The sequence below is a fragment of the Capra hircus genome, chromosome 5 (assembly GCF_001704415.2).
Source record: "Capra hircus breed San Clemente chromosome 5, ASM170441v1, whole genome shotgun sequence".
In the NCBI taxonomy this organism is placed as follows: Eukaryota; Metazoa; Chordata; class Mammalia; order Artiodactyla; family Bovidae; genus Capra; species Capra hircus.
The window spans coordinates 42,320,575-42,344,850 of NC_030812.1; the positions used below are offsets into that span (position 1 = coordinate 42,320,575).

General features: G+C 36.9%; 1 protein-coding gene across 1 annotated transcript in view; it reads left to right on the top strand.

Moving 5' to 3' along the window:
• Nucleotides 1-24,276, top strand: part of PTPRR (protein tyrosine phosphatase, receptor type R) — a 279,908-nt gene that overhangs the window by 221,840 nt on the left and 33,792 nt on the right. The window contains exons 8-11 of the mRNA XM_005680173.2: nt 1,517-1,601; nt 8,548-8,627; nt 9,061-9,198; nt 23,342-23,452. Coding sequence (XP_005680230.2) covers nt 1,517-1,601; nt 8,548-8,627; nt 9,061-9,198; nt 23,342-23,452 — 414 coding nt within the window. The remainder of the gene's footprint in view (nt 1-1,516; nt 1,602-8,547; nt 8,628-9,060; nt 9,199-23,341; nt 23,453-24,276) is intronic.

The following is a 24,276-nucleotide window of genomic DNA, read 5'->3' on the forward strand; positions in this document are numbered from 1 at the left end:
AATTAGACTTTATAGTATGTCATCTCTTTATGTATGAAAAAAATGAAACCTGGGAGGATAAACAAGCCAATCCATGATCATGTAAGTGGCCAAAGGTATGTTTCTCGAACTGCAGATAGCTCTTTGTTCAATGAGATAAGCCTTTAACATAGACTACTTCCCTGAAAGGGAAGATGAGGTCAACAAGGAATAGAGAGAGAATGCTGGAAGACGATAAATTGTGTGTGTCAGAAAACAAGAAAGAACGGGAGGAATGGAGCTAATCACAGCTTTGCCAAAACAGACTAACCTGTTTGAAATTACTAAGCATGAACAAGTGGTTTCTATTGAACAGTCAACAATTTTGCTTACTTTGGTAACTTGAAACTGTGAACTTATTTAGTTGGAGCAAAGAACAGGAATATATTATAAATATCTAAAATAATGCAAGTTTCAGAAATGATGTTTTTAAAGTAAGCTACTCCTCTCTATGGACCGAGTATTAAATTCATAGTGTAGTCAGGCTTTTCTTGAATTTTCAGATTGCCTGAAAACAAGGACAATTTAAATACATTTGTAGATAAGTTCTTTCGTTTCAATGAATACTAGGCTGTCAAGTTTTATTTTCTTTTGAGAAAGTGTAGGTAACAGAAATATTATTTTATGTGATCCAGGGATAAAAGGTATTTTAATTTACATTTATCTAAGCAATCCTCTGCAGAATTTTAAGCTAGAGAACATACCATTTTGTATAATCAACTCCTTAAAAATTTGTTTAGAAACTTTTGAAAACTTTGGCTTATTGTTTCCTTTGTTCCAGTCAGCATCAGATGCTCACCTTTTAGGTCTAACATATAGAGTGACTCTTGCTCTAATTGTTCCCTCCTCCATCATTTGGCATATATTCTGACTTAATAAATATATTTGTATTCTTGTTAATTGCTAGAAGACAGTGTCTAAATGCCTTTCACTACAAATATTGCATTTACAACCAGAAATGGAACAGTAAAATTTAAAACCATTTCTTAATACAAAAATGCATCATATCATTATTACTTAAATCAACAAAAGTGCCCTTTATATTTACCATTTGAGGGGAAGTTTTTCATAATCCTAAAAGAGACACAATTACTGTTAAGACAGAATCTATCATAATAAAAAAATTTAGTATTAAATCTACACAAAGATTGGAAGAAATCTAAATACACTGTTAAAAAATTTTTCAGCCAGCTGTTTATAAATTTCCAGCAATTATGTCAGAACAGGATTCTTAAAACCTAACCAAACTTTTCTATGTCTCTTTAAAAACTACATATTGAATAATACTATCTAACACACAAAGCCATTTCTTAGAGTCAGCTTGTCAGGGTACAGCTGATGTGTTTAGGAAAGGAAGGGTGTTGGCAAACCAGAGGTGTTAGTCTGTTTTTTTATAAATGACTTTGAAGTCCAATAGAGCTCTGGATCAGATGGCCCCCCGTGAAGATTTTCTTTGTGGCAGCATTAGATATAGTATTTGATATCCTTATTTTTGCAGGAAATACCAATGAACTTTGTGGATCCCAAAGAAATTGACATTCCACGTCATGGAACCAAAAATCGCTATAAGACCATTTTGCCAAGTAAGTTTCTTGAATTCAATAGTTTGCATTGTACCCCTCCCTCAACATTTCCCATCCTCACAATTTCCACATACACGCCAAATTTGGAATTGCAAACACAGCTCAAGACTAATAATCATTAAAGTGGAATTCCCTGGAGGTGGAGTGGTTAGGAGTCAGTGCTTTCACTGCTAAGGCCAGGTTTAATCCCTGGTCAGGGAACTAAGATTGGAGAAGGAAATGGCAATCCACTCCAGTGTTCTTGCCTGGAGAATCCCAGGGATGGGAGAGCCTGGTGGGCTGCCGTCTATAGCGTTGCACAGAGTTGGACACGACTGAAGTGACTTAGCAGCAGGAAACTAAGATCCTGCAAGTGGTGCAGCCAGAAAAAGAAAAAAGCTAATAATCATCAGAATGGGCTAAGGTTAATAATTTTATCTTGTATTACTCTTATTATGATGGTCTTCTCACAATTCCAGTAGACACATGGTTCTAAACTTTACTGTAGCACACATTATGGTCAATTAATTTTCACTAAGGGTGTCAAATAATTTGAGGGAAAAGAATAGTCTTTTCAATAAATGATGCTGAGACAACTGGATAGCCGCATGCAAAAAATAAAATAAAATGCCTCACACAACATACAAAAATTAATTCAAAATAAGATCAAAATGGATATTCTAAATGTAAGAACCAAAACTACAAAACTTTTCACATAAAACAGATGTAAATCCTCATGACCTTGAATTCATCAATGGTTTCTTAGATGTGACATCCAAAGTATAAGCAACAAAAGGAAAAAATAAATTGAACTTGGTCAAAATTAAAAAGTTTTGTGCTCCTAAGGGTACCATCAAAAAACTAAAAAGATGACACTGACACAAAATGGCAGGAAAATTTATAGATTATACGCCTGATAAAGGGTTTGTATCTAAAACAAATAAAGAACTCATAACTCAATTATAAAAAGACTAATAACTCAATTTTAAAATGGGCAAGGACTTGAATAGACATTTTTCCATAAAAGATATACAAATAGCCCATAAACATATGAAAAGATGCTCGACACCATTAGGCATCAGGGAAATCAAAACCACAGTGAGATACCACTTCATATCCACACGATTATAATTTTAAAAAAGACAGTAGGAAGAGTTGGCAAGGATGTAGAGAAACTGCAAACTTCATACTTTGACGGTAGCTACAGCTACTGAAGAATAGTTTGGTAATTCCTCAAAGGGTAAAACCTAAAGTTACTATATGATTCAGATATTTTACTCCTAGGTATATATGTAAGAAAAATAAAAACATGTGTCCACACAAAAGCTGTACACAAATGTTTGTAACAGTATTACTTATAATAGTTCGAAGGGTAGAAACAACCAAAATATTCATCACCTAATGAATACAGTATTATTCAGCAATAAAAAGCGATGAGGTACTGATACATGCTACGGCTTGGATGAACCCTGAACACATCATGCTAAGTGAAAGAAGCCATCACGGCCTCATATTGCATGAGGCCATTCATGTGAAGTGTCCAGTCTCATATTGCATGAGGCCATTCATGTGAAGTGTCCAGTTAGGCAAACCTGTAGAGACAGAAACTACAGTTGCTGTCAAGTGTTGGGAGGCATGAAAAAAGAAAAGAAAAGGGTATGGAGTTTGTTTGGGAGATAATGAAAATGTTGCCCTTGCTAGAAACATTTTTCTCGCACCCTTACAGAAGAGTCTATAGGGCTGCCTACAGAGCCAAACTGCTGGGGTTCATATCCAGCTGCTGCACTTATTCTATGGCCTTGGGTAAATTCCTTAACTTCTTCTGTGAGATAAAAGTAGTAATATCCACCTCAGAGGGCTGTTGTAAAGCCCAGTGCTTTGCACATGATAAAGTGCTCAGTGTTACTCTCATAACTCGGAAAGATATTATTGTTCCCTTCTTATAGAGGAGGAAAACTGAGATTTATAGATATTAAAGAAGCAAGATTCAAACCCAAACACGTCTGCCCACATGCCTTTCATCACTGATGGTTGTACGACTCTGTGAATTAAACAAATAAAAATAAACTCTGTGATGGTACACCTCACACAAGTGAATTGTATGGTATATGAATTATGTCTCAAAAAAAAATGCTTTTACGGAAAGACTTCATTATGCGTAGCAATCACCCAAGTCCTTGTTAAAAATGTGGCATCCTGTGCTCCACCCTGGGGATTCTGTTTAAATGGGTTCTGTTGGGCCCAGGAATCTGTACTTCTAGCAAACAGGTGATTCTGATGTAGGTGATACCAAGACCACACTTTGAGAAACACTGCTTAGACTATTTTAAAATTAAATTTAACTCTGTGAAATTTATCGATGTCAAGCAGTGAGCTAAATGCCAGGAACCAGGAAAGAATAAGGAAAATCATATAATATCAAAGGAGATACATGTAAATGAGTAATTATGTCCAATGTAAGAGTCCATGGGGTTGCAAAGGACATGACTTAGCAACTAAACAACAACAACAACAGCCAGAATGGAAGTGTTGCCCAAGTGCCGTAGGAGGCCGGAGTAATTAATTCTGCCTAGAAAGGCAAAAATACTTTGGAGAGGAAGCAATATTGTCAATCGCTAAACAAACATGGAGTTGGGATCTTGACAAAACCCATAGACATCTCAGCAATAACTCTGGAAAGATGGAGCCCCAAAGGTTTGTTTCAAAGTATTAACATTGAAATAGTAGAGTCTTCATAATTCAGTTAATTATTTCATTCATAAACCTCCAAATTCTCCATATTTATGCTAATAGAGCAAGAATTACCATTAATAGTGTTCATGGGCTTCCTCTTCTGTTAGAGTTGGAAACACATTGTAATAGTTACTTCCCAGTAACATATTTTAAACTGGTCTTTATAGTTAAACCTGTTTACCTAAGATACAGTTATTGTTGAAAGATATTTTGTAACTATAATGGGCTGAAGGGAATGAAAGTGCTGTGTGTAACATCTGGTATCTCTCTCAGGCTTTTTCATCTCAAATTTACCAAACATAAGTAAGTAGGGCATAAACATGCGTTGCGATTATTATACTTAACCACCTAATCTCAGAAGGATTTGGAAATTATTAGGACTATTTTAAAGTTCAGCCTTCTCTGTTTCCTGCCCAGATGCTATCAGACAACTGCTTCATAGTCCTGTGTCAGCTTTTCCATTCCCAGAACTGGGTGGGTCACTTGAACCAGGGCACCTGTGCTGACAAATGATGTTGCAAATGACGGATTTTCTGTTGAAAATGTCTGTAGCCTGAATACCCCACCCAACCCCCTGTCATGCAAGATATAATCTAGTAAATATAGCATGGACAAGTCACATCATTGGTTGGAAAATCATCAGAAAAGATGGGAATGAACATGAAAATCTGCTGTTTATGGTTTATTTTAGACTGTATGATGGGATAAGTTTGAAACATTACATAAAATAATTTTTAAATGCATAAGCTTTTAAATATTATATTGTTTTTATTTTTTAACCTACAATAAACTCTTAAGTTTAAAAGCTTCCAGCTTGTGCATATTAGTGAGACTGTGTAATTTGGAGGATGCTTTGCAGCAGAAATGTGGATGGCCAAGAACTAACTAAAATGTAACTGTTTTTTTTTCTATGTAAAATGTCAGCCTGGCTCTGAATATTCTTAAGTGGCAGATTAAAGTGCTTATGTCAATTTATATCAAATTATTTTATAATATAAACATATTAGTGATGAGAGTATCTTCATGTCTTAATTGCAGGAGCAATGGGAAAAAACTGATATCAGTGTGAAATTATTTGTACAACAAAGAATTTTTATGTATATTTCTTCCACGCAGTTTATTTGTACAACTATGAAACAATATAAATCAAATTTTAAAATCCTAGTTACTCTGGTCATCACTTTTTATTTAAAAATGTAAAGTTTAATGTTTCCTACTTACATTATGTTTTCTGTTTTATTTTATTATGTGCCTGAAACAGAGTAGATATGCAAATCAGTGAACCACTTATTAAGGCAACAAGTTGTATGACTCAAGCAGAATATTGGAGTTAGACTTGATTTCCTATCCTGGCGAAAATATTTACAGTTTATGGCAGGCTACTTCATCTTTCTGTGCCAGCCTTTCTTTGCCCTTAAAAATAGTAATAGTCATACTACCCTATAAGGCTGTTGAAAGAATTACATAATCATATGTGGGAAATGGCTTGGAAAGTTCCAACAAATAGTAAACCCTCAGCGGATGTTAGTTTCTCCTTTCTTTATCTTCCTAGTGAATTCATCATTAATCCCAGAAACAATTCCAGAAAATAAGAACCCTACCTATGGGAACATTTACAGTTTCAGAAACAGAGTACTGAAGAGCCCTATTTTCACATAATAACCATCACTGCACTGGCAAAATCACCACTGTCCACAAAAGCTCTACAATGAGGGAAACGTTCCCTATCTCCCGTGTGTGCTGCGTGCTCAGCCACTTCAGTCTTCCGACTCTTTTGTGGCCCCATGGACTGTAGCCTGCCAGGCTCCTCTGTCCATGGGATTCTCCAGGCTAGAATACTGCAGTAGGTTGTCATTTCCTTCTCCAGGGGATCTTCCTGACCCAGGGATCAAATCTGTGTCTCTTTGGTCTCCTGAACTGGCTGGTGTGTTCTTTACCGCTAGCACCACCTGGGAAGCCCGTATCTCCCACGAGATAGTCATTAGCTGCATATGGCAATAAGTACTTGAAGTAAAGTGAGTGCACCCAAGGAACTGACTTTTTTTTTAAGCAGCTTATTTTTATTTTTTAAAATGTTTATTTATTGTATTTGGCTGTGCTGCACCTTAGTTGTGGCATGTGGGATCTTGGGTTGCGACATGCGAGCTCTTTAGTTGCAGTATGTGGGATCTAGTCCCCCGATCAAGGATAGAACCTGGGCTTCCTGCATTGGGAGCGTGGGGTCTTAGCCACTGGAGCACCAGGGAAGTCCCAGGGAACTGACTTTTAAATTTTGCTTTGTTTCAATCAACTTGAATTTACCTACACGTGGCTAGTGGCTACCATATTGGACAAAGCAGGCCTAGATTCTTCTCTCTCTTCCACAACAAATTTGAAGATGATTCCCAATCACCTTGAAGGCGTGACCAGTCTCTGCCCATCCGTCCATCTCCCACTTCTCCTGAATTCATCTCTGAGAACTATCCTATTCCTCTCATCTCTGCCTTTGTCCATCACTAGCAGTGATACGCTTTATCTAATAGCTTCCTCTCTGACTTCAAACCTTAAGCACATTTCTTCCTGACGAGGAAATCTGCAGACAAGCATGTTGTTGTTCAGCTGCTGTCATATCCAACTCTTCGCAGCCCCAAGGACTGCAGCACGCCAGGCTCCTCTGTCAGCTGTCTCCTCGAGTTTGCTCAAATTCATGTGCACTGAGTCAGCCCAGTATAAGCTTTGACAAAATCTGATAGGATTCTAATCAAAATATCAGGATCCAGGTATCATTTTGTCTATTAAATAGAAGATTTAAGATTGCCAGGGGTATTTTAAAGAGATGGAGAAGAGGGCAGACTTTCATGTGCTCCGTACACCAGACCTGTGTGTGTGTGATACTTTGTAGAGAGGAAAAAACAAACAAGAAGGAAAGAAGAAAGAAGAAGAGGGGGAAGGAGGGAGGAAGGAAAAGGATGTAAGGAAGAAGGGAGGGGAAAAAGAATGAAAGGAAGAAAGCAAAGGAAATAAAAAGAGAAGAGCAGGAGAGAGGAGCAAATGTGATCAGTGTCCAGTGTAACACTGAATTCATGCACTGCATGAATGAAATTAGAACAGTAAAGATGAAAACAATAGTACATGATGATGATAATGACAAAATTTTGTTTTTGAATACTTGGCTTTTTATTAGACCAAACTAGCTTTAAAAAGGCATCAATTCATTTTCATTTTCTTCTACTCCATCATATATTGTATTCTTGGGTTTTTTTTAAGTATTTCAAAATCTCTAAATATTTGGAAATACTGTAAATTGCTAATTTTCAACATAAAGTTAGCTTAGCTTGACAAGGAACCTGCTTCTAAGCAATTTTGGGGTTGAGTTCTCAGTAAATCATATACATCATAGGCATTATAAAAACTGGAGGAAGTGGGCCTCTTTTCAAGTGTGAGTGGTTTAGGCAATTCATGGAAACTTTTAAAATCAGTGGATACTGAAAAGAAATGGAAGTTTTCTCATCCCCTTTGCTATGAAAAGAGAAAAATCTGGAAGAAAAGCATTATTTTAACTCTTTCTAATTGAAATTAATTCTGATATTAAACCCACTCTGAGCCACATATCAAGCAGAAATCACAAAAGATATAAAAGTTAATTAAAGACAGCCTTTGTTCTCAAGGGGCTCATTGCAATCCATTGAGGGCAAGAAAGAATTGAAACACTTAAAATACAAGATGTTAAATACTAAAATAAAATTCAAGCAGCATGAGCAAAGAAGAGAATGCCTAATTCTGCCAGGAAGACAAGGGAGGACTTCAGGAAGGAAGTATCTCTTGAACTGAGCCCTGAAGAATGAGGACGACTTGCCCATGCAGAGACGGCAGGGAAACAATATGTGCAAAAGCACAGAATCTGCAAGAATGTGGAGTAGTTGGGAGATTGCCCTCAGCCCTTGTGACTAGAGTATGTACTCTGTGTACACACAGAAAAGTGACGATAGATGTGCTCAGTCATGTCTGACTCTTAAGACCCCATGGACTGTAGCCTGCCAGGCTCCTCTGTCCATGGGATTCTCCTGGCAAGAATACTGGAGTGGGTTGCCCTTCCCTTCTCCAGGGGATCTTCCTGACCCAGGGTGGAACCTAGGTCTCCTGCATTGCAGGCAGATTCTTTACCATCTGAGCCACCAGGGAAGCCCCACTGACATTCTAAGAAACTTAAAAGAGTAAATCTGGTTAACCTATTCTTTCTTGTTTTCTTCATTAGATCCCCTCAGTAGAGTATGTTTAAGACCGAAAAATGTAACTGATTCTTTGAGCACTTACATCAATGCTAATTATATTAGGGTAAGTAAATAAACCTAAATTTCTTTCTGATAAGCATGTTGATTTACTGTCTGGAATTGTTGGGTTGTTTTTTTTTTTAAACCCCTCAGAATAGATTAACTTTAATTTAACTTGGTTGCTAGCAAGTTTTGTTTTGCTCACTTGGTCATAATCAATGCCAGTAGGTCTTCCCTTCCTGTGTGTCTGTGGCCACGGTGCTCCCTCTGAGGTGCTCTGGGGAGGACTGTGCTTCACAACCCTCAGTACCATGTGCTACGCTCGACTTGTTGAGAGAACAACCACCAGAATGGTGGTGCTCGAATCAATGAAGCCTCGAAAGTGTGTAGCTTTTGGACCTGCAGAGTTGTTCTGTTTTGAAGATCTTTCACCTAAACTTTCAGTGCAAGGCATGGACTTCAAAGCCAACATTTTTTCTTTCTTTTTCTCAAACTAGGGCTACAGTGGCAAAGAGAAAGCATTCATCGCCACACAGGGCCCCATGATCAACACTGTGAATGATTTCTGGCAGATGGTTTGGCAGGAGGACAGTCCCGTAATTGTTATGATCACAAAACTCAAGGAAAAAAATGAGGTATGACCTTTTCACAAGTGCAGAACATTGTATTTTTTCTGTTGCTCTAGAACAGAGATTGTTTAAGGAAAATTACCATATACTTCCTAACAAATTTAAGATGTTAAGACACTTAAAGGCTAGGTCAGTTTATGCTCCCCCAAAATGGTAATTGGTGTCCTATGAATGATAGCTTTCTTTCAGTGAAATCAATGTGCTTGGCATACACCATTCACACTTGTATCCATATATCTATGTAAGGAAATGAGGGGCCCTGAATCATCACTCTGATTTATAACAGGGAAATAAAAAATTGTTTATTTACATCATGAGCAATTTTTGAGCACCTACTAAGTGACAGATACTATTTTATTTACTTATTTTTCTATGGCTGTGCTGGGTCTTCATTGCTGTGCAGGCTTTTCTCTGGCGGAGGAGAGCGGGGGCTACTCTCTAGCTGTGGTTTGTGGGCTTCTCACCGTGGACAGAGGAGCCTGGAGAGCTACAATCCATGGGATCGCAGAGAGTCGGACAGGACTGAGCAACTAACACACACACACACACACACTGTGGTGGCTTCTCTTGTGGTGGAGCACGGGCTCTAGGGTGCTCAGGCTTCAGTAGTTGCAACTTGTGGGCTCAAGAGCGCAGACACAGTAGTTGTGGCAGACGGGCTTAGTTGCTTCGCAGCCTGTGGGATCTCCCTGGACCAGGCATCGAATCTATATCTCCTACATCGGCAGGTGAGTTCTTTACCACGTAACCACCAGGAAAGCCCCAGATACTGTTTTAGTTGCTGGCAGTTTATTAGTAAACAAACACAAAGATTCCTGCCCTTGGTAGATTTTAACTTTCTAGTGAGGGGGAGACAGACAAAAAGCAAGAAGCAGAATTCCATAAGAATATAGCATATTAGAAGGGATAGATGCTGTAGGAAAAAGCAGTAGAGTGGGATAAGGGGACTGGGTGTCTGAGCTGTAGGCAGCAGTAGGAGAAGAGTAAGCTGAGGTGTTATACAGGGGGATACACCTCACTGAGAAAGTGAAATTTGGAGAAAGATTTGAAGTTAACCAAACCAAACAACTTTCTCAACATTTTCATAAAACAAAATCCAAGAAAGGGACAAAATTAGATCCCATATCCATACTAGTAAACTTTTCTAAGGATCTAGCTTATAGAATATGCTTTCTGTATTTTGCATCATAAAAATAAAACTGTGTAATTCCCAAAGAGTGCTATCCTAGGCACTGCCTATATTTCATGACATCTTATTGAGATAATTTACAGTCTGATTTTAGCCAGTATTTGTGTTTGTTTTCTGATCAAAATTACTATGCCTGCGTCTCACCCTGACAATAAAAATTTAAGAAAATGGAAATTTCCCTTTTACTCCTATGGTGAGTTGCAACCACCGACCATAGTATAACCATGCTGCTAATGAAGAAAACTCAGGTCCGCAAACAGCAACTTAAAGTTCTTTTAAAGTTTTGTTGTTTTCTTCCATTTTTGCTACAAGAGACAAGAATCTTTTGCTGAAGTTTATCCAGGGAAAAAAAGTATATTTTTGGCCAGTAGATGAAGTTATATACTACATTAGCTATATGTTTACTAAATGTATGCGTTTCTCTGAATCTTATATGAAAGCCTAAAGCGGCATAATAAAATAATCCCTAACATTCTTAGCTATTTCACCCAATATCAACTTGTCAACATAATAAGCCACTGACAAGTTCTGCACAGTTGTTTAATATCTGTGACAATTTACCTTCATGGCAGGAAAAAAATTCAAGTTTTAAAGGTACATTCTCTGTGTATTTATACCCATGAATATATAAATAGAACTTATGTAATATGGCTGCTGCTGCTAAGTCGCTTCAGTCATGTCCAACTCTGTGTGACCCCATAGATGGCAGCCCACCAGGCTCCTCTGTCCTTGGGATTCTCCGGGCAAGAATACTAGAGTGGGTTGCCATTTCCTTCTCCAATGTAATATGGCAAGCTAGATAATCTGAAAAACCAGTCATACTGAGTGAAATAGCAGAGCTTGGGGGAGAAAGTAAATTCTGGTAGTAAAAAACTGAATAAAATGCATAAAACCAGAGAATTACAGGTTACTTGTGTTTTCATGATAATGTAAGAACTGGAGACAAAGCTTTGGGCTTGCAGGAGCCAGGACTTAGAACTGAGATCTTCCACGAAGTGAGTACCTGCAAGGGCTATACTTTCAGTGAAAGTGTGAACCACAAAAATAAACCTGCCTACCAAAATAGGATTATGCTGCTGCTGCTAAGTCGCTTCAGTCATGTCCAACTCTGTGCGACCTCAGAGACAGCAGCCCACCAGGCTCCCCCATTCCTGGGATTCTCCAGGCAAGAACACTGGCGTGGGTTGCCATTTCCTTTTCCAATGCATGGAAGTGAAAAGTGAAAGTGAAGTCACTCAGTTGTGCCTGACTCTTCGCAACCCCATGGACTGCAGCCTGCCAGGCTCCTCTGTCCATGGGATTTTCCAGGCAAGAGTACTGGAGTGGGTTGCCTTTGCCTTCTCCAAATAGGATTATAACAGAAAATTAATCTATCAAAGTCTGGCCTTCTCATGGGATCAATAGTAAGGTACTCTTGAGTATTCAGAATTCGAAAACTAGGAAGCACCAAGTGGTAAGTAATTAATATAAAATAATAATTTTTAATGTATATAAATCATTTATAAACTAGTTTATATTCATTTAATTAAAAAATTATACAGAGTGAAGTAAGCCAGAAAGAAAAACACCAATACAGTATACTAACACATATATATGGAATTTAGGAAGATGGCAATGACGACCCTGTATGCAAGACAGGAAAAAGGACACAGTTGTGTATAACGGACTTTTGGACTCAGAGGGAGAGGGAGAGGGTGGGATGATTTGGGAGAATGGCATTCTAACATGTATACTATCATGTAAGAATTGAATCGCCAGTCTATGTCTGACACAGGGTGCAGCATGCTTGGGGCTGGTGCATGGGGATGACCCAGAGAGATGTTGTGGGGAGGGAGGTGGGAGGGGGGTTCGTGTTTGGGAACGCATGTAAGAATTAAAGATTTTAAAATTTAAAAAATTTTAAAAAAAAGAGTAATAAAAAAAAATTTAAAGTAATACTGGATTGGTATGGCACTTTACAAAGTCTTCTGCTATCTTCACAGCAAACACTACACAGAATTTCAAAGGAAAAAGCCCAGCAAATATAAACTCAGAAGTCAAACTTCTGAGAAACACATGGAAATAACCAACATAAGTAAAAATCAGAAATAAGAAATAGTAGAAATAGACCTATGAGAAATTGAAACGATAGAAACTATAAATATGGGCTTTTTTATAATTAAACATACAAAATATAAAATTAAAAACTTGACAAAAGAACAATTTACTATCAAGAAAAACTAGGAAGATTTAAAAACAAACCAAAGCGGCCTAGAAATAAATATCATACAGACATTAAAATGAAAAAACTTCATGAGATAAGTTGATTGGCAAGCTGGACACAGTTGAATAAATAATTACTGGATTAAAAAGCATGGGAGGGGGGTTCATAATTGGGGACTCATGTACACCCATGGCGGATTCATATCAATGTATGGCAAAACCAATACAGTATTGTAAAATAAAGTAAAAATAAAAATTTAAATTAAAAAAAATAAAATCAAAAAAAAAAAAAAAAGCAGAGCTAAGGAAATTATCTAGAAGATCAAAATGACCAAAAATATGAAACAGAGTTTCAGAGGACAGTATTTAGATATCCAATATATGTCTAATGGATATTTTAGAAGAAAAGGGAGAATATAAAAAAAAGAAGTAATACTTGAGGAAATAATGGCTAGGTATTTTCCAAAATTGGTGAAAGACTTGATCTCTCACAGTAAAACCTAGACTTCAATAAAATAAATCCACAACTGGACACATCTGTGGAACTGAAAAACACTGTAGAGATTGTTTTAACAACCAGAATGACTAACAGTTGGCTTCTCAATAGTAACAGCAGAAGCCAAAAATCAGCAGAATAATACCCACAAAGGAATGAGAGGAAATCACAGACGCCTTAGAACTCACTCAAGATTTAGCAATGCTTCCTAGATCTGAAGAGACTGAACTCCTGCCCACTTTGGTTGGCATTACCATTTTCTGAATAGATTGTCATGATGTATTTTCTCAAAGAACATTCATACCTTTATTAATTCTATTTCTTGTATTAAAAATAAACTCATGCAAAATTGACATAGAAAAAGCACTGTGATTTATGCGATTACATAAATATAAGGATGTAAATGCTTTGAAAGAAGTTTTTTTCCACTGAAAACATTTGTTGCATATTTATTAATGACTAAATACTTGGCAAAGCATATATCCCACAAGGATTAGAGAATAGGTTTAGTAACTGTGTAAGATAAATTATAATTTTTGTTGTCCTGAGCATTTCATTCCTCCCATGTTATGATATATTTGTTTCCTTAGACAAAAAGACAGAGATATGCCAATGGTGCTGTAACTCTTTCTTGAGTCAGTTTTCATCAGGACAGGACAGAAGAAGCCAAGATTATGAGTAAGAATTCCCTAGAAGTTAAGTAAGATGTGACATGTTTTAAAGGCCAACAGAGATAATATGAATAATTGGCGAACCTGCCAAAGCCCTAACAGACAGGTATATTCTTCCCTTCTGTCCCCAAGACCAAAGTTTGTCATTCTAAGAGAACTGCTGTATGAGATAAATATGTATTTCGAAGTGACAATGAGTTGGTTAACTGACAATGCTCAGACATCTCCATTCTGAATGTGAATGTGCAAAGAAATGGAGCCCATCTTGTTCTTTCCTTTTCAAGTGCATTAAACCTGAAGCTAACCTGTGGGCTTCCCAGGTGGCACCATTGGTAAAGAACCCACCTGCCAATGTGGGAGATAGACAGGGTTGGATTTCCTGTGTCAGGAAGATTCCCTGGGTTGAGAAGATCCCTTGGAGAAGGAAATGGCAACCCACTCCAGTATTCTTGCCTGGAGAATCCCATGGACAGAGGAGCCTGGTGGGCTACAGCCCATAGTGTCACAAAGAGTCAGACACAGCTGAAGCAACTTAGCACACAAACCTGTTGGTACCATTCTCAGAATTCTTTTTCTCCATAGGAGAGTCAAGTAGATCTGTTGAAAGCCAGAATTTTTGAAAAAATAATGGCCACATAAAGGATGACTGAGGTTTTTATTTTTCACTTTGGCTGCATAATTCAGAAATGGAAGAGGTATCATTTTTTCTTACCATTTTTAGCCTCTTGCCTTTTTAAATGTCTGAGATATATATTCTGGAAATATCAAAGTAAATATTGATATATTATGTTACACTTCTGTGTGCAATTTGCTACATGTATTTTACCATGGCCAGTCATAATTCCGAATATTGCAATAAAGATTTTGACTTCTGTTATGATTGATTACTCATTAAATTGAAATGAAAATTCCTTTCCATCCAGATTTACTAAAGATGTACAAAGAGTACTATGGAAGAAATTTTGATGTTTTACAAATCAAAATGATACTGAAAAGTCTGGCTCAAAAGAAATAGGCAGTAGACTTCACACTGCCAGGAAGATGCTGTTTACCAAAAATGTGCCAACTTTCAATTGTGTTAAGCGTCATTGTTTGAAATAGACAAAAATCATTTCCTCCAAAAATATGTGAGGGTGGAGTTATCTTTAGAAATTCCCAGGCTTTGTATTTTCATGAACCTTTCTACTTTCTAATAAATAAATAAAAGAATAATTGCCAGCTCTTATTCAATAATCACAATATTCTCATAGTTACTTTATTAAATAAGAATAGGCAAAAAAATTTAAATAAAGCTGACAAATCAATTCTCATCTATAGTGTGAAAGGAGAACCAATTTTTATTGCTGGTAAGTTTGATTTCTTCATTTACGTAAATCTCAAGGAAGGAATTCCTCTTGAAAGAAATAAAACATTGAAAACACAGTGTTCAAACTTTTAACATGAACTATTGCTTAACTAGAGAAGACACAGCAGCTAAAACCTGAAAAGCTAGAGTTAGATCAGTCTAAACAGTACAAGAAGCATTTCTATATTTCCAAAGTCCTCAGACTAGCTCAGACTTTCTGCTAAGAAAGAAGAGCTATGAATGTTGGTCATATTGTGTGTACAGCGGAAGATATTTTCCACCGACTGCCATTTGTTGAATGTACATAGTAAGCACAGTTCATATGTTAATTCAGTTCATTTTCACTCTATCTCTACAAAGCAAGATTTACTATACCCATGTTATGGATGAGAAATGAAGGTCAGAGGTTAAATCATTGCCTATAGTCTCAAAGTTAAGTGATTTTAGTCTAGGTTTATTTGATTCCAAAGCTCATGCACTCATCTTGCCCCAACATAATAAATGGGCTAAAGAAGGATGTAAAGTGTTAGTTGCTCAGTCGTGTCTGACTCATTGTGATCCCATGGACTGTAGCCCACCAGGCTCCTCTATCCACGGGATTCTCCAGGCAGGAATGCTGGAGTGGGTTGCCATGCCCTTCTCCAGGGGATCTTCTTAACCCAGGTATCAAATTCAGGTCTCTTACATTGCAGGCAGATACTTTACCATCTGAGCCACCTGGGAAGCCCATAAATATGGATGCAAGGCATTAAAAGACCAAGTACCCACGATTGGCTTCAAGGAGGAGTAAGACACCAAATTATCTTTCATGAAGTGAGGGCGTTACTTGGTGATCTGGCCTAACAAAATACTTCTCTCGAGTACTTAACACTGTCATATTCTGTCTTAATATTTACATCTTTCATCTGAGTTCAGCTATGCGACTTAAATACTTAAAAACCTCATTTTGCCCATTTACCTATTCAGTACAAAAGCAAAATAAAGAAATCGTATTTTAAGTATTCCCCAATTTCATTCTCTTCCTTTCTCTAACTGATAAAATTATGGATAAGATTCATTTTAGTTACATTTCTTTGTCCAAATAGCTCTTATGGTGCCTTACAGTTTTCAGTAGGGACCTGCAGAGTAAGTAGGTGCACAAGGAACATAAACCTGGCAAAGCAACAGCGCACAGAGGCAGACACGACACACAGAGCATGCTGAGCAGTTTGGTGTGGCTTGAGCATAGTAGGGAGTGAAGGGAGATGGGCCTGGAATGTTACATTTTGCTGAAGACTATAGAGAATGAAAGAGGGTTCTGTATTCTTTGTATATTCTGCTTTTAACGTTATGAGTGTTTTCCATATCATTAATAACTCATCAAAAACATGACTTTAAATGACTGCTAGAATTTCACTGTATGGATGCTAAAATGTATGTAATCATTTCCTTATTAATAGATAAAGTCATTTCCAATCTTTTTATCCACATCTTTCATTATTAATTTATAATTTTAGATGTGAAATGACCTGACTAAATGATAAGAACCTTTGAAAAAATATATTCCCAATGTGTTTCCCAGAAATACATCTAACTGTATCATCATCTTTGGGCTTCCCTGTAGTTCAGGTGGTAAAGAATATGCCTTCAATGAGGAGACCCAGGTTTGATCCCTGGATTGGGAAGATCCGTTGGAGAAGGGAATGGCAACCCACTGCAGTGTTCTTGCCTGGAGAATCCCATGGACAGAGGAGCCTGGTGGGCTAAGTTCCATAGGGTTGCAAGGAGTTGGACACAACTAAAGTAACTAAGCACTCCAATATTTTTGCTTGGAGAATTCCATGGACAGACACTACACTACTACCTTTACCTTTAGTATCTAGAACTCTCCAGCTAACCTTGATGACTTTCAGTACTTAGTTCTTCTTTACAAAACATCCAGTGGTGTGTGTGTATACATTCATTCAACAGATATTTATCAACGATCAGCCATCAAGCACCAGTGTAGGTACTTGGATTATATCTTTATTGACAAAATAGTCAAAGATCCCTCCTTTCATGAAGCTACAATCTAAAAGAGGAGACACAGTAAACAAGAAACAAAAATTTAAAATATTAGATATAGGTACAGTGTTAGGTCTTATGAGGAGTGGAGAAAACATATGGTAAGGTAAGAGAGATGGAAGACAGTTTACACCGAGATCAGGAGATGATTTTAAAATTTATATATGGCAGCTTATAAGAATCTTTAAGTCAAATCACAGCTACTATAGATGACTTTATTTAATTAAATACATCCAAAACAGGTGTTTTTTTACAATATAAATATTAATCAAGTATATCCCATGTTTACCTTAAGTTTCATTATGAAATCTGATGGGTATTCTGGTAGAAATGATTGATTTGTAAGTAAATTATAGTTAAAAATAAAGTAGATCTTTTTAAGCTGTACATTTAAAGAGAAAATAGATTTTCCTGATAAAACACTAGTAATTAAATGTTAATTATACTATGTTATATTCTAAATCCATGAAATAAAAGTATATCTTCTCAACTATTTAAAATTAGCTAAAAAATTAGAGTTTAAGTTAGGTAATCTGGAAAGTTCATCAAATATACCTAGAAAGTCTAGAAACTGGGCTGTTTGATCTTCCAAATAACTAATGTTTATAGAATACTAACAGTGTGCTTAGAAATTAATCTTTACAATAAGCTTATTTGTAAAACTCAATGAAAGACACCGAGGTCCAGGACAGTTAAGCAATCTGCCCAGGCCAAACAGCCAGCAATCTGACTCCCAACTCCTCCTTCTCACCTCTCTACATACCCTCGTCAAGTCTTCCTAGTTAAGATAGGAAGGGAGAAAGTTCTAGCCCAAGCAGTGATTGCGGCCAGAGAGCAGTATCTGGGATTGCTTACAGTCCTGGTTTAAAATCTCTAACCATTCTAAGAAGCAAAGAGGAGAAGGATAAAGCATTTTGACTTAGTTTAAAGAAAAAGTGTAAGGTCTATTCATTCAAAATAGTGGACAATTTGAAAGTGTGGATTGGAACTGTGATGGGGGAGTCATGCTCAAGTTAGAGGTCAGTCTGTGAAGTGTGGGGTGGACAAGAGGATTCACTCTTTGTACCAAGCATGAAAATAAATGAGCAAACAAAGTCCCGTAGTCAGAATGTCTGTCAACAAGGTCAGGGAGGGTCATGTTGAAGGAGAGTGGAGACCCATTGACTGGTATTCAGCTGTTCTGGACAATCAGAATTAGATATTTGGCTTCTAGAGAAGCAGCCTGACCCAGCACTGCCCAGCACTGCCCAGCAGCCTCAGCTCATTTCCTGAATGACTGGGGGCTGGACAGTTATGCTGCACAAGCAATTAAGAGTGGCCAGGACTTCTGAGGCTGACAGTCCCTAAGAAATATTACTCACCTGTTCTTTCAAACATGCTTACATTCCAGGTATAACTCAGCACCCTGATTTTTAATTCAGCTGTTCTCCATTCAATTGCTGTAACTTGGTTTATTTCTAACTATAGCTAGAAGCCCTCTTATTTGACACATATAATGCAAAAACGTCAGAGTGGAGACTCAAACGCAGCAAAAAGCTCTTTTATTTTGTCTTAAAACAGGTACAGTTGTTCCTATTCAGATTTGTTCGTTATTTTATTATGGGACAGTCTTTTATTATTTTTAATATTGGTTCCAGGTTATGTAGTTTGTATAATTCCTGCCATTTATATATCATTAAAATGTCCCATTTCCATTTCTTTAAGATGAGAGAACATAGAAAAGTTTATAAAACCATATGAATGCAGAACTGTCTATATTTCCGAACTTCGCCCTTTATAAGTCTCACCTGCACCTGATTTGCATGCAGTTTTCTTTACTGATCCACTTCCCCCCGTCCCATGAAAACCTAATTAACTCACACAATTATTTCATGGAACAATTCTTTTTTTTCTTTTTACCCTCATGTTTCATGAATTTATGTAAAGTTTCATTAAATGAATGCAGCTGTCCTTAAGAGGTTTGAATACAAATACCACTTACTAACATACAGCTCAGCACAGTGACAGAAGTACTGGACCGATTGAGAGAGTGGATGGAGGGCATTCAGTGTTCCATTGAGTATCAGTGTATTTCACAGAGGGAAGGGAGAGTATTGGTTAATGGTAAAGAAAAGAGTTGGTTATTGGAGCAAAAATCCAAACACAAAAGCTTGAGTTTATAAAGTAATATTTGCTCAAAGGGTCTTGGCTCCAAGAGGATGTTCTCAGAGACCCCTACCAAAACACCTGAGCTTCAGTATTCTCAGCTGTAAAATCATAAAAAAATAATAACAATAACAATATCTACTCTTTGTTCTACTTAACACAAATGATCATGGAAGGGATTCAATGATATATTTTGGTAAAGATGCTTTTAATATTAAATTGCTGCATCTATGTTAGTAATATTAGGTGGAATACTACGAATTAGAGTAACTAAAACCATAATAATTTTAGATAATCTGATCCATTCTCTTTTATGCAAATATAACCCAACTGCAACTAAGTATCTCTTAGTTTATTTAGAGCCACTTCCTATGTGATGATACATCTTTAGCTCATAAAGCAAAAATTTCTTTGATTTTAAATGCATAGAATTTAAAAAGAAAGTAATTTAAAAATAGATTTTCTTTTCAGGCAACTAATATATTAGCTAGACTTGCTTCTTCTTTATACACAAATAACCCTAATGTGGTGAGAGTGAGAGGGATGATCAAAGAAAATAATAGATTATGAAAATATGGGTTTGCATTGCTTGGCACTGCATTCTACTTTCGCTGTAAACCACTGATGATGAAAAATTGGTTGATGTCCAGGATCTTTACAGTCAAGGTTCACTAATTACTTGTTTGTACAAGAGACACATAACCTTCTGGAAACCTCTTTGTCCTCCAAATTATGAATTCTTGGAATTAATAGATAATTTTACTGAAAGAATTGGCCCAGCTAACAGAATAGTGATGATTTGGGGTTATATTCTGCTACATAGCGTGCAATTTCGAATTACACACAATTAGTGTGATTTCACAATATTATCTTTAAAAGAGCACTTTCCTTCCTTGCATTTTTCTTTTTCATATCATTGTTAACACCACAATGAAAAAACCCTAAAAAGCTACTCACAAAAATAATTCAAATGTGAACTGATGCCCTTAGAAACAACCACATTTGCAGCTCTCGCTCACCTCATATTCAAAAGCACCCACACTTATCTGGTCTCTTTTTCTACATCCTCCTTAAAGAGGGGAAAAATGTATTCAGTGTGTAAAAATAAGCTATTGTATCTCAGAAAGGAGATGGGATGCTAATTAAGGGTTGTTTGAATGAACAAGTCACATTACATTGTCTACTGGGAGCCGGCTGCCAATTGCATTTTTGGTAAAGAGTCAAGAAAAACATTCGAGAGGGCCCCGGCAAGCTCAGGAGAGAAGCAAGCAGTGCTTCCATTTATCAAGTAGGTGCACAAGCCTGGATTGTATTGTTAAGAGTCAGGGTGCAAGCTGAGAGCTCCTGCCTGGCAGTTTTTCTTACCAGTTTCAAGAGCCACCTTCTCATTGAGAGGCCTGCTACTCAGGCCAGATCCTGGACAATTGGGCGCATATGCCTGACTGCTGGGCCACTGAATGCCTCTTTCTTTGTTCAATACCTTTTGCAAGATTCTTTGTCACTCTTCTTGGATTCATCCAGGAGGCAAGGGTTTTAAGTCACACAATAGCTCGGGTCTTGCAGCGAAATAATTGATGCTCCATTGAAAGCAACCAGGCAATTTGGTTAGTATGATTATCTTTAACAAATCGGGGAAATTTCAGACATTTGGCAATTCGTAAATGAGGAGGGAAATAAATTGCTTTATTTTTTAAAGATTGCTATTTTTAAAAAAAAATTTTATTAAAATTAGTTTATTTACAGTGCTGTGTTAGTTTCAGGTATACAGTAAGGTGATTCAGTTATACAGATATATGTATGATTCTCTTTTAGATTCTTTTCCATTAGAAGGTATTACAAGATTTTGAGTATAATTCCCTGTGCTGAAGGTTTCTCTTTTTTTAAATGTTAATATTATATTAGCCAGACTAAGCCTGATAGCCTGATTGCTTGATAGTCTTGGGGGTGGAATGGCATGGAAATAGAGGTGAAAATGATTTACTTTGTTTGGAAAAGGACCAGAAAATAGAGTAGGCAAATGTGTTTTTATTGTAGTGGATGAAAAACAATGATTCCACTAGATGAAGTGACTTCCTTGTGGCTCTAACACACAGAGCATTTGGTACTTAGTATGATAGAGCCCCAGAGGTGTGTTTCTGATACATTACATGTCTTTTCCTTTAGTTCTGTAATTCTGTAATTTTTTTGCTGTTGTTCTTTTAAATCTATAAGAACTTAACTATTTTTAAGTGTGGTCATATGCCTTTGACATAGACATAAAGAAACAAGCCGTCCTGAGGACTGAAAGGTCCCTAACCAAAGGCAATAAGTGAAAGAATTTCTTTATCAATATGCATGTGTGTTTGAAAGAAAATGATGAATTCTATTTAAACAATATTTCTAAAATTAAATTACTTCCCTGGGCACTGAAGATAAAGCATTAACTTTCACACTTTTATTCTTAGACATTAAAATATGTGGTAAAAAAGTAGTAGTTCTTTTGTGGTTGTTTAAAAGGCAAAAAATAAATAATATGAATTTATATGCATTTTTGAAACTCATTTTGTAGTTTTTTAAATAATGTGATGATGTCATAAAAATAATATATTTGATGCATGATCTAAGGCATATTTAAGTAATGATCTAATCCCTTTAGATCAAAAATTTATCCCTTAATCCAGTAGTTGTAAAATATAATAACAATAATAATAATAATATCAAGTTTTGAATGCTTTCTGTATGCCTGGCTTTGTCCTAAGTGCTTTGCATGTATTAAGTCTTGAGGGAACTGAGGCCAGAGAGAGTTTATGTTTCCCTGTTTATGGACTCACAGATAAATGGTAGCGCCAAAATTTGGTCCCAGGCCCTTTAACTCCAAAGCTTGCACCTTATCCATCATATTATGTTTTCTTGCTTGCAATATAATTGTTATTACTGCTATTAAACCCTTCAAAGAGAATCCTTTATAAAAATTAAAAAAAAAATAATTTTGCCATACATTTATTTCAACAGATCCCATAGGTGAAAAGGCAATTGGTCCTGGAAAATACAATACCACAGATATATTAACGGTCATTATATCTAAACATACAGGGGAGATCTAAGGTTATGTGGCATCTAACACATTATAGATACTCTTACTAGAGACTTTAGTTTGATGAAGCAGGAAATGTGTGAAAAAGTGAAAGTGTTAGTCACTCAGCTGTGTCCCAGTCACTGCGACCCCATGGACTGTAGCCCGCCAGGCTCCTCTGTCCATGGAATTCTCCAGGTAAGAATACTGGAGTGGGTAGCCTTTCCCTTCTCCAGGGGATCTTCTCAATCCAGAGATTGGACCCTTGTCTTCTGCACCGCAGGCAGATTCTTTACCATCTGAGCCACCAGGGAAGCCCCAAGAAAATGTGACTTGCCTCAGTCATAGGGGAGAACATTTTATTTTCACTTTGTTCATCGCATGATAAACTCTTAATATTTGGATCTTAGTTTCCTAATTCTTAATTCAGTTCTGAATTAGCCCTTAATTTCTCTGTGGAGATTTGAGAAATTTTGCCTTATTTTTTTGTATGGGATCAACAGCAATAGTGTTGGGTTTTTTTTTAAAAAAAGGTATAATATATACTATACATACTATGGGCTTCCCAGGTGGCACTAGTGATAAACAAACAAACCTTCCTGCCAGTGAAGGAGACAGAAGAAACGTGGGTTCAATCCCTGGGTCGGGAATATCCCCTGGAGGAGGAAATGGCAGCCCACTTCAGTATTCCTGCCTGGAAAATTCCATGGACAGAGGAGCCTGGTGGGTTACAAAGAGTTGGGCTGCATAGAGTTAAACACAAGTGAGCACCACATGCATATATATATATATATATATATATATATATATATATATATATACTATAAAGTTTACCCATTTAAAATGTATAGTTCAGTGGTTTTAACTCATTTACAGAATGTTTCAAATTGACACTTGATTTATTTTATTTAACTAAATAGAAACTTTTGAGATGCTTGAATGAAAAATGCTTCCAGGCCAGTGAAAACCGTTAATATTTGCTGTGTTCTTCTTTCCCCTCCTCCAGAAATGTGTGCTTTACTGGCCAGAAAAGAGAGGAATATATGGAAAAGTTGAGGTTCTGGTTATCAGTGTAAATGAATGCGATAACTATACTGTTCGAAACCTTGTCTTAAAGGTAAGAATATGGAGCTGTAGCTGTCTACAAAGTGGAAGGTGTTAGAGGATTGCATTTTTATTTTGAACTTTTTTTGTCCTAAGAACTGCGAATTCAATCTGAACAAGTTAAATAAAGTCAAGATCAAGAAGAAAGTATAATCACTCCCTTATGTACTTTGTTGTCAGCTACTATCACTCTGTGGAATAATTAATTTAAGTAGACATTAAAGAAATCCACTAAGTAGGGTGCTATGGTCTGCTAATTTGCATATATATAACACATCTGATTTAACCTTTTGAACGCCTTTAACTAAAGGACTAAAGGCTCGTGCTGGAGATGTTACCGTGATTTCTTTTTTTAATGTCACTTTGTCTCAGCAGATTTAAGGAAGGCCTGGAAACTGTGAAAGGGAAAATCTGCGCTCGTGGGTGGTTGTGGGAGGCAAGAAAAGCCTGAAGTGTTGTTGAGATCTTCCAAAACTTGGAGTTACAGTCATTTATAGGGACTTTCCCAGACCAGATTATGTCATAGAAAATTTATCTTATTTAAATTTTGGACAGCAAATGCTGAGGGATGTTGCCATGGTATAGTTGGTCGTTTTTCTTCTAGAGAGCAAGCATCCCAAAGATTCCAGTTCTATCTAGAACCCCACTGCTGGGACAGAATCATCGCAAAGAAGAAGAAAGTAGAGACAGAGCTGCGCTGATGGGTTTTAATGGGAAATTCATGATAGGAAGGCACTTAGAGAAACCTGTTCTTCAACATGTATCCAACTAGTGCGTAGTCTACGCCAGGCCCCAACTTGGTTTTGAGATGATGTGCATGGACCCTCCTTTGTCACT